The sequence below is a fragment of the Enhydra lutris genome, unplaced genomic scaffold (genome assembly GCF_002288905.1).
Source record: "Enhydra lutris kenyoni isolate GAN:26980312 unplaced genomic scaffold, ASM228890v2 scaffoldscaffold6, whole genome shotgun sequence".
Classification (NCBI taxonomy): domain Eukaryota; kingdom Metazoa; phylum Chordata; class Mammalia; order Carnivora; family Mustelidae; genus Enhydra; species Enhydra lutris.
This window is the reverse complement of record NW_019154090.1, coordinates 27,960,430-27,970,479: the sequence shown is the minus strand read 5'-3', so window position 1 is coordinate 27,970,479 and position 10,050 is coordinate 27,960,430. Positions and strand designations below refer to the sequence as shown.

The following is a 10,050-nucleotide window of genomic DNA, read 5'->3' as shown; positions in this document are numbered from 1 at the left end:
GGGGGGAGGCACGTAGGTGGCTCAGTTTGTAGAACAGGTGACTCTTGGTCTCAGGATTGTGAGTTCAAGCCCATGTTGGGCATAGAGATTACTTAAAAATAAGAAAATCCAAAAATTACAAATTTTGGAGGACAAGGGGAGATGGAAAGGAGAAGGGAGTTGAGGGAAATTGGAAGGGGAGGTGAACCATGAGAGACTATGGACTCTGAAAAACAATCTGAGGGTTTTGAAGGGGCAGGGGGTGGGAGGTTGGGGGAACCAGGTAGTGGGTATTAGAGAGGGCTCAGATTGCATGGAGCACTGGGTGTGGTACAAAAACAATGAATACTGTTACACTGAAAAGAAATAAAAAATTAACAAAAAACAAACAAACAAAAAAAGAAAATGTCATATAAGACAATATTCTCACTTGGAAAAAAAAAAAAAAAGAAGTCACAGGAAGCAGGGAGGATGTTTACACTGAATATCCCAGCACACGCATTTTGTGTGATATATTTGAGGGCTGAGAGCAGGAGCTCCAGAAACAGACTGTCCCCTTCTTATTGGATGAAGTGTTAGTTTGGGTGACCATAACAAAGGGCCACAGACTGGTAGTTTGAACAACAGGAATGCATTTTCTCTTCCTTCTGGAGGCTAGGAGTCTAGATGAAGGTATCAGCTGGATTGGCAGCCATCTGCCATCTTCTCTCTGTGCCTCCACACGGGCCTCCCTCTATGTGTATCTGTGTCCTCATCTCCTCTTCTTATAAGGACACCTGTTATATAGGATTAGGGGTCCACCTTCATGCTCTCATTTTAACTGAATTGCCTCTTTAAAGACCCTGTCTGCAAAAGCAACCACATTCAGAGGTACTGGGGGTTAGGACTCCACCGTGAATTTGGCCATTCAGCCCATAAGTAGTGATCCTGGGAAACTTACCTAACCATCTGGGAGGATAGTAATATGGCTGCCCACATCACAGGAGCATTGGGAAGAATAAATGGTAATACATGTAGGGCTTGGCACATGGTGGGCACTTAAGTGCCATCTATAATTTTTATGTTCTCCATCTAATACCTCCATTCTGTCTCTCCAGCCAACCTCCCCATCTTTTGCACTTTCCTCCCCTGACAACATCCCTCCAGCATCCTGATCAATTGTTCCTGGTCAGCTAATGCCTAGATGGGGTCAAGCTCCCCTCTGAGGGGTCCAGGTCCTTCCTGCTCAGCACAAAGACTTTCTTCTTCTGTTGTAGGAGCAACGGGAGTGAGCAGCAGGTGCTACAGCCCAAGGGCCCTGTGCTGGTGCAGAAGGTAAGGCACTCCTACTGTGGTGGATGGTGGGTGGCTCCGACACCAATGACATCCTTAAATGGGTCAAGGTGAGCCATCAGCACTGGCAGGAGATTTGTAACTTCAAACATGGCTGCTTTCCTGGGGTGACACCAGTGATCCAGCAGACACTGGAGCCACTTAGTTGTAACTATTCCATCTATATCCACAGTGTCCCCAGCAAGCATGCTGGAAGCTACCACTGTGTGGGGGGTAGTGACTTGAGTGAGAAATCAGAAAAGGTCCCGGAGGAGGGCACCTCCATGCTTGTGAATGTTGAGTAGCAGGCTCTACAGGTCCAAGCACCCGGTTCTGATCTGCGTCCCTTTACTCACAGCCATGCTGTGCACACGAATCCCAGTGGCACATGAAATAAGTGTGTCGCACTCACATGTGTACAGGCAGCAGGAGGGGTTCTGCCCCATGTGCCTCGTTCCAGGGCCATGTCTTTTTACAGCTATCCAGAGTACATCTGTGTCGTGGAGATGGCAGGAGCAAAGAGGACAAGTCCCAATACCCCAAGCATGTTTCTGGCTTCTAATCACATCATGTCCACTAACAGCCCATTGGCTAAAGCAAGTCACGTGGCTAAGCTCAAAGTCAAGAGATCATGATATATAACCTTCTTCCCACCTCAAGACCCTGACAAGAGTAGGAATGCACCATACCGCCAGGACAGTCAAGAACTAGGGCTGATAATTTCATCTACTGCACTCCCCACGTTATCAGTCATGATAAGTCCAGCAGCGGTGACCTGGGTACTCAAATCCTGGGTCTGTCATTCAATGAGAGTATGTTCTTAAATCGATCACTTCAATTCCATATAATTCAAGTGCTTAACTTGCAGAATAAGTGACATTTCTACACTGAAGGTCATTCGGGTGATGAACTAGAAGAATGGATGTTTGTGGAACTACCCTGTAGACGGCTGACAGGCAGAATACCTGTGGCAGGTGGCTGGAGGCAGGGGAAAAGGTGCATTTTAACTTGGTGCAAGCATGTCTGAAGGGCTTCCTGGGCTCCTTCCAAGCTGAGACAAGAGCCTTCTCTTGGTCCTACAGTCATCTAGGTTTCCAATCTCAGGGGGATTTTCTGGGCCATCTCCACCACCAGACTGAGAACTTCCTCTCAGCAGGGTATCTGTTCCTCCTAGCAGGGTATCTGTGTGCCCTGCTGAGCTTCATTTTTCCAGATCTTAACATCAGCACATAAGAGGTACTGAGAACTTCTCTACTGAGTGAATCTACTTGAGAGTAATGGCAGGATACAGAGGAAGTCGCTGAGTTGAGAAATCAGGGAAGAGGGGAGAGAGGGAAGATATGAGGGAGGTCATGAGTGGACAGCAGAGGAAGAAACAGAATACAGCAAGGCCCCTCTCTTTGGCTTCAGGAGCCAGGGACCCAGACCCAGACCTCTGGATCATCCAGCCCCAGGGTTGGTATTGGCAACCACTAAAGACACTGTATTCCTGAACAGCACAGTGCTTGGAGATAGTCCCCCAGAACCCATTAGGTGGTTTCGGGGGGCTGGCCTGAGCCAGGAGGCCATTTACAACTTTGAAGGTATCTTCCACCCCAACATGACAGCAGTCCAGGATTCCAGGAGGGATTTTAGCATTCTTCTGCAAGGTGCCTCCACTGAATAGGTAGGCAGCTACTACTGTGTCAAGTTTCAGAGGTTACTCAACGGACAACACCTGTCTGGACAGGGCACCAGGCTGAGAGTAAAAGGTGAGACAGGTGGTTTAGGAGGCATCAGGGGTGAGGGGGAGGTGGTCCACAGGGAACTTTCCGTCACATCCCAAATAAGCCAGCTGTTCTCAGCCTCCAACCTTACACAAGCCATTTCCTCTGCCTGGAATTCTTTCTCCCTCTCTCTGGAGAACTCCTACTCGTCCTTCAAGGCCCAGCACAAATAGCCCCTCCTTTGTGAAACCTTCTGTTTCTCCTAGGCAGAGTTAATTTCTTGCCATGCTGGGCTCCACAAAACTTTGTATATAGACCATCAATGATTTAACTTCTTCTCTTCACTGCCTTGCACTGTACTAGGTGTTTTAGATCCTGCAATGAATCAGACATTGTCCCTACCCCAGAGATGCTCCCACAGGTCTAACTATAGTCCCTCATAGTTGCAGGGTTTGACTTCTAGCCCCCAATCCCAGGAATACTCATCTCGATGACCCCAAGTCATAGCATAGGAGCTCGGGAAGTGGCAGGACAGAAAAGAAATGGGAATGAGAGACTGTCTCCCTTCCTTGCAGCAAACTGCACTTCTCCCCAAGAGACAGAATTCACCAATGAGCATGTAGACAGGATGTTTCTATCAGGTAAATGTACCTACCTGCTGTGAAGGTAACCAGTCCCCACAGACAAGGGCAGTCAAACATGGCTTGGCCGTGGGAAGGGAGCAGTCCCTGACTTCTAGGGTTATCTGCCACCAAGAAAATAGTCCCAGGACTTCTTCTCAACTGCAGAACCAGGAAACCAGAGATCCATGTTGAAGCTCAGTCAAAGAAAGGACTCTCTAACAGCCAGTGCTGGCTGTTCAGAGGGCAGTCTTGCTTGAGAGGTAGTGAGCTCCCCGTGAGCCAGGGCAAGGATACAGCATGAAACTATATAACACAGCACTGGAGAACATGGCTTTGTAGACAAGCATTCTGGGTTGAGCCTCTTTCTAGCAGTGTGATTGTGGGCAGGTTGCCTCACTCCTTAAATGGCTCTTGTCCTGCTCTGCGTACTAGAGGGGAGAAAGGATAAGAATCAGAGAGCCTACTTCACAAGGTTGTATGTAGATCTGATAAGATTTACACATGCCAAGTGCCCAGAACCATGCATGTCACATCACCTCTTAACACTCAGGGGCACTTGGGACTGGGGTGAGGTTGAGGGTGAGACTTAGGGTAGCAGCCCCGGATGCTCCCTATTGCTCAGCCCTGTTCCTGACATTCTTGGGAGTGAGACCACCTGGTCCCATCATTTCTCTGACATATATGTCCCTAAGCAAATCATATCCCCTCTCTAAGTCTGCCTCCTTATCTGTACCAATACATTATTGTCCTACCTTGCAAGATAAGTTTAAGGATTATATTAGGCAATTAGGAAATGCTTAGCTCAAGGTCTGGGGGAGAGGAGCTGAGCAACCAATGAATGAACACAGTTTTCTATGACTGTCGGAAGTCAGGAATGCTGTCAAGATGATTAAGCGTACAGGTAGGATATTGGGCAAAGCCTCTTCAGATCCAGGACAGAAGGAGGGGAGGTCTTAGATCTCCTCTCTCAGTGTAGAGAGAATGTGGCTCCGTGGTTTGTAACAGCTGGGCCAGATTTCCCTGTGAGGACACTGAGGTCTGGACTATTGGGGCTTCACCCAGGGTCCTTCCTAAGCTCTCCCCTGCGTCCTCCAGACCTCCTGTCTATGCTCACACTTTGATCCTGCAGCTGAAGACAGTGATCTTGGCTGCACTCCTGCTGGCCCTGGCTGCCTGCCGGAGGAGGCCCCAGCAAGAAGACATCAAGACCCCAGGCCCAGCAGGACAGAGCCCCCCTTGGGGTGTGGGCCATGGATGAGAGGTCAGCCCCAGAGTGGCTCCTCTGAGTCAGGAGAGAGGCCAGAGCTCCCCAGCCATTTCTCTGCCTCTGATCTCAACCTCTAGATGTTCCCCTGGTCTCATGCCAAACTCCAGGATCTCCATATCTGGTTTCCACTCACCTGGAAGTAGAAGTTCTCTACTGAGCACTGACTGGGCTCCCTTCTGGTGTGCGTTCTCCCTTTGCAGCCCATGCAAGCCCTCCTTGTCCTTCAGGGCTTTGCCTGGCTCTCTTCTCAGGGCCCTTGTTCCTGCTACAGCCCCTTCTGGAGCCCCTTCTGGCTGCTCCCGTCTTCCCCTCTCCACATTTTCTCATGCTGCAAGATCCAACTCCGAGACTTTCTGGAAGGTTTTCCTAAGCATCTCTGAGCTTGCAGAGCCAGACTGCCCAGGTCCCTCCAGTTACATCCTTCTCTCTCCATTTCCCGTCTTCTTTCCTTCCCCACTATGGCTGGCTTAGGTGGCTATAATAGTTAAACACAGGTTTGGCAACTTTTATAAAACTCTTAAGTCACAGTGGCTTAAGCCAGAAGAAAATTGATTTCTCTAGTAATAACCAAGCATAGGCAGGCCAGGCAATAGGGGATTCCTTCCTCTTGTGGCTACTAGGTCTACATCCCAGGCAGCAAGTCTGGGGAAGAAGGCAGGGAAGGAGAGTAGTACTCTCCCCTTCAAGGACACAGCTGGGAACTTGACCACATCACCTCTAATTGGCTGGAATGTGGTCACATGCTCACAACATAGCTGCAAGGAGGGCTGGGAAATGTAGTCTTTATTCTGGCGGCCCTGTGCCCAGCTGTCATTTTTCACTAAAGGAACCAAAGACCAAAGTCAGTAGATAACCAGTAATGTCTACCTCAGTGGCAAGAGGCAGCTGCTTCCTTGCTCTGAGTTCAATTCCCAGCTAAAAAAGCACATCTTTGTACCACCACCTGCCATAGGGAGTATAAGCGAGAACAGTAGTGCTCAAGAAGAGGATGTTTTCTCCCCAGTGTACATTTGGCTATATCTAGAGACACTTTTGATTGTCACAGTTTTGGGGTTGTGACAACTTGGGGGTTGTCACAACTGGCTATCACCATCTAGTGAGTAGAGGTCAGGGATGTTGCTAGACATCCTAAAATGCACAGGGCAGCCCGCACAACAAAGAGTTGTCTGGTCCAAAGCATCAGTAGCGCCGAGGCCAAGAAGCCGGGGGGAACTATGACATGCCTGGCTCTCAATCCCGAAGTCCCCACTCCCTCACTATGTGCCCCTAGTGACTAGTCAGTCGCTTCACGTCTTGGACCCTCATGGATAATAATGCAGACACAGATCATAATGTGGACTTCTCTGCATTGTCTAAGAACTAATTGGATTCATTTACTGTGGGCTTCATATGTGCTGTGTGCACCATGTACACTCAGTATTTGTGAGCTCCCTTTTTGCTTTCCACGTGATCATTTACTAGCACCTGCTCTGTGGGGAACTGCATTAGCCTTGCTGTTTTTCATGACGACAATAGTAAAAACAGCTCTCAAAACCTCAGCCAAGGGGGACAGTAGTTTAGCCTGAGAATTGCCTAAAACATTGAATGGCCATCAGAATGATAGCCTGCTGCCAGAAGATATCCACACCGTAATATCTGGAACCTGTGACCAGGACCTCACATGGCAAAAAGGGACTTTGCGGCTGGAATTAAAGACCTTGAGATGGGAATGGGTCCCGGATTATCCAGGTGGGCTCAAAATGCAGTCACGAGTATCCTGATAAGGAAGAGACAGGAAGGAGATTTGACATGGAGGAGAAGACAGCAACTTGACCACAGAGGCAGAGATGGGAGTGATGTGGCCACAAATTGAAGAAAGCCAGGAGCACCCAGAAGCTGGAAGAAGCCAGAACATCTTCTCCACAGAGCCTCTGGAGGGAGCAGGGCCCCCTGACACCTTGACTCCTGCCCAATGATATTGATTTCAGACTTTTTGTCTGGGAAACGATGAGACAATAAGTTTCTGCTGCTCTAAAGCACCAGGTTTGTGGTCGTTTGTCACAGCAGCCCCAGGAAATGAACAGCAAGGAAGGAAACATGGAACCAAGCCTCTGGAAGAACTGTTTTGCCCCCAAAACCTCCTGGACTTTGCAGGGCCTTGCACAATCCAGTCCCTGCAAACCAACCCCCTCCCCAATTGCATATCCCATTACCACCCCGTAAACTGACTCTGCCCTGACACCCACCTGGGCATTGGCCACACCACATTCCTGAACTCATCCAAGTGTCCCTGCTCAACTGTGTCCTTCATGAGGGCTCCCAGACGGCTCCGTCCACCATGACATCTCTATCCCTCTCATTGCCCTCACGCAGCAGACGTGTTCTTCCCAGCATTCACTGCTGCCTGAAATAAACATGGGTCTATTTCCTTCATGAGGGCCAGTTGTCTCCTCCAGAATTTGAGCTTTCTGAGGGCAGGGGCCTCACTTTTCACCATTCATAAAAAGTCATAAAAACTCAGTCATAAAAAGTAGTTGAAGGTGGACAATAAGCCAGGCACTAATCAGTGTGCTGAGAATTAAAGAGAAAAGTCTGATCTCTCAGGGCATCCCGACTACTGGGGGAAGACAGACAATGAGCCAGTAAATATAGATAAGTAACATGTCACCTGGTGGTGAGTGCTAAAGGAATAATAAGGCAGAATCTGGGGCGGGAGGGTGCTTGCCAGAGCAAGGGAGAGGAGATACGTTTTATTTAGGGAGGTCAGGAGGGTCCTTAGAGGTAAAGTGACATTTGAGCAGAGACTTGAATGGAGTAAATAGAGAGACTTGTATCTATGGGGGGGGGTAGTATAATAGGCAAAATGAACAGCAAGTGCAAAGGCCCTGAGGCAGGAGTATGCCTGGCATGGCACAGGAAGTATCAGTACCAAGCAGGTGCTTGGCACATGTTAGACCCCTATAGGGAGTATAGACGGTAGAGATAAAATCCACAATCTTGGGAATCTACTCAAATTCCTGTTCTCTATTCATCTCTTGGGTCAGTTCTCTCCAAGTGTCTTGGTTTTCTTATCCATAAACTGGTAATGATATTATCATTTCCCTTCTTAGGTCATTTTGAAGCTGAAATGCATTGGTGCATGTAAGACATTAACTGTGCCAGCCCCAGTGGGTGTGCGGGTGGGAGCAGACCCCAGAAGAGGTGGAGAAGGTGCTAGCAGATAAAACAAACCATGGGTAACTCAGGGAACCTTGGTGGGCACTTGGGAAAACCTGCCATTGACAGACTGAAAGAGTGGGGGAGGAACTGGAGTCAGAGCTGCTCAGTCCAGCTCCTCCCCTGCTTTAAGGGCCAGAGCCCTGCACAGGCAAGATGACCCACCAAAGACAGAGAAGGGAGTGGGCCCTGAGCCACAGCTCCCAACACAGGCTCATCCTGCTTGAGTCTCAGGATCTGGACCTCTGGAGATCAGTGGCTGTCCTCCAAGTCTCTCTGAATCAGAGCATTTGCTTCTTCCCACCTGTTCTTCTGTTTTCTCCTTTCCTGCTCCTCTTCTTTCTCTTCTTCCTTCCCCACTAATGGTTCTTGCCCTCTCCTCCGTCTTCCCCGAAAAGCCCCATCGAACCTGCCCAGGCTTGGCCTCTGTGGCAGCTCCTAATGAGAAAGATGGGTCTGTTCACATCGCTCTGCTCAGGCCTCCAGGGCCCCCACTTGCTCCTGCAGAGAAGGCCTAGAGCAAGAGGAAGAGGAGGGATAGACAGAGGCTTCCTGTATCCCACCACCCTGATGATGGCAGCCTTGAGGGTTCTGTGTTGGAATGGGGCAAGAGGGGGTATCAGGTCTGATCAAGTATACCCCACTATGACCCATAAAAAACACAGAGCCCGGAGTGCACCTGGGTCACTGGGCCGGGAGTGGGGCAGTGGGGGGCGGGGTGCCAGGCCTAAGTCAAGCATGATATTACACGTTTCTAAACCATCTAGATGGTACTATATAATGGCACTTTATCCCACATGTCATTCCCTGCCTTGTTCTTTGGCTCAACATTTGAGATTTCTCCAGGTTGATTACCTGTAACTCTAAGTCATGCATCTTCATGGTCATATGGCAACCCCCCTGTAGCAATCCATCACATTTGTGATTCTCTTGATGCTGGAGACCTGACTTGTTCCATCCTCTCACTATCGCCCACAGAAACAATGTCATCGTGTCTCCTGGTATGTGCGAGCCAGCATTTACGTGGGGTGAACACCCACAAGTGGAGTTGGCGGGGGATCTAGGTTTCGTGATTCTTCCACTCCACTAGGTTTGCCAAGTTGTGTTCTGACGCCTTAGCATCGCAAAGGAAGGTCCCTCCACCCACATGTCCTTCCAGGACCTCACAGAGCTGAAAACCCGCTTTTAATAACCCGAACTTAGACCCTAACTCATTTGACGTATGAACTAAAAGTACTTTTTGGCATGGTTTTAAAGATATACCAAGTTTCCCAGGAATGAAACTACTGTCACCAGAGGGAAGACTGAACTTTGTGTTGTTCACAGCTTAACAAGGTTTTTTTTTTCTTACCATTTTGAAAAATTATGTCACCCACAGCAACACACTTATAATATTTTAATCATGCATCAAACAGCCCTGTACAGGGGCGCCTGTACAGGTGTCCCATTCTTCATCTCAGCTCAGGTATTGATCTCAGGGTTTGTGAGTTCAAGTCCCATGTTAGGCTCCACACTCGGTGTGGAATGTACTTAAACAAACAAACAAACAAAAAACAGCCCTGTACATAGAGGCAAGCCCCTAAATTGTTCATTTTGTCTTGCATTATATTTATCCCTGAGAATTGAAATACAGATCATTTTACTCCAAATTATTTCTCCAGTTAGGGCACAATGCTGATTTTTTCAACATGTGTAGGTCAGTTTTATTATATCTGAATTCCATTTAAGGTAGCAAAGGGGTGATAGAAGTGTTTTTTATGAAAAAGGGGATGTGGATCTGAGGAGGCTGTGAACACTGGACTGGCCCAGCTTCCATCCCCTCTCCTTGTTTAAAAGCAGGCCCTGAGGCCCAGAGATGGCAGAGGCCCGCCCTCACCAACCAGCTTGTCCCTGAGAGCCCAGCCTGCATCCACAATGCATACTGAGGGCAGTGTCTCTGCAGCCACCTCACTTGGGGAAGGCATGTTTA

The 10,050-nt window shown here is 48.8% G+C and overlaps 1 protein-coding gene across 1 annotated transcript in view; it reads left to right on the top strand.

Moving 5' to 3' along the window:
* LOC111141883 (signal regulatory protein beta 2) overlaps nt 1-4,877 on the top strand; it is a 6,084-nt gene extending 1,207 nt beyond the window's left edge. Inside the window, 7 exon segments of the mRNA XM_022494720.1 lie at nt 1,236-1,282; nt 1,285-1,585; nt 2,699-2,742; nt 2,745-3,041; nt 3,572-3,637; nt 4,715-4,732; nt 4,735-4,877. Coding sequence (XP_022350428.1) covers nt 1,236-1,282; nt 1,285-1,585; nt 2,699-2,742; nt 2,745-3,041; nt 3,572-3,637; nt 4,715-4,732; nt 4,735-4,877 — 916 coding nt within the window.
* Nucleotides 4,878-10,050: the final 5,173 nt, after the last annotated feature.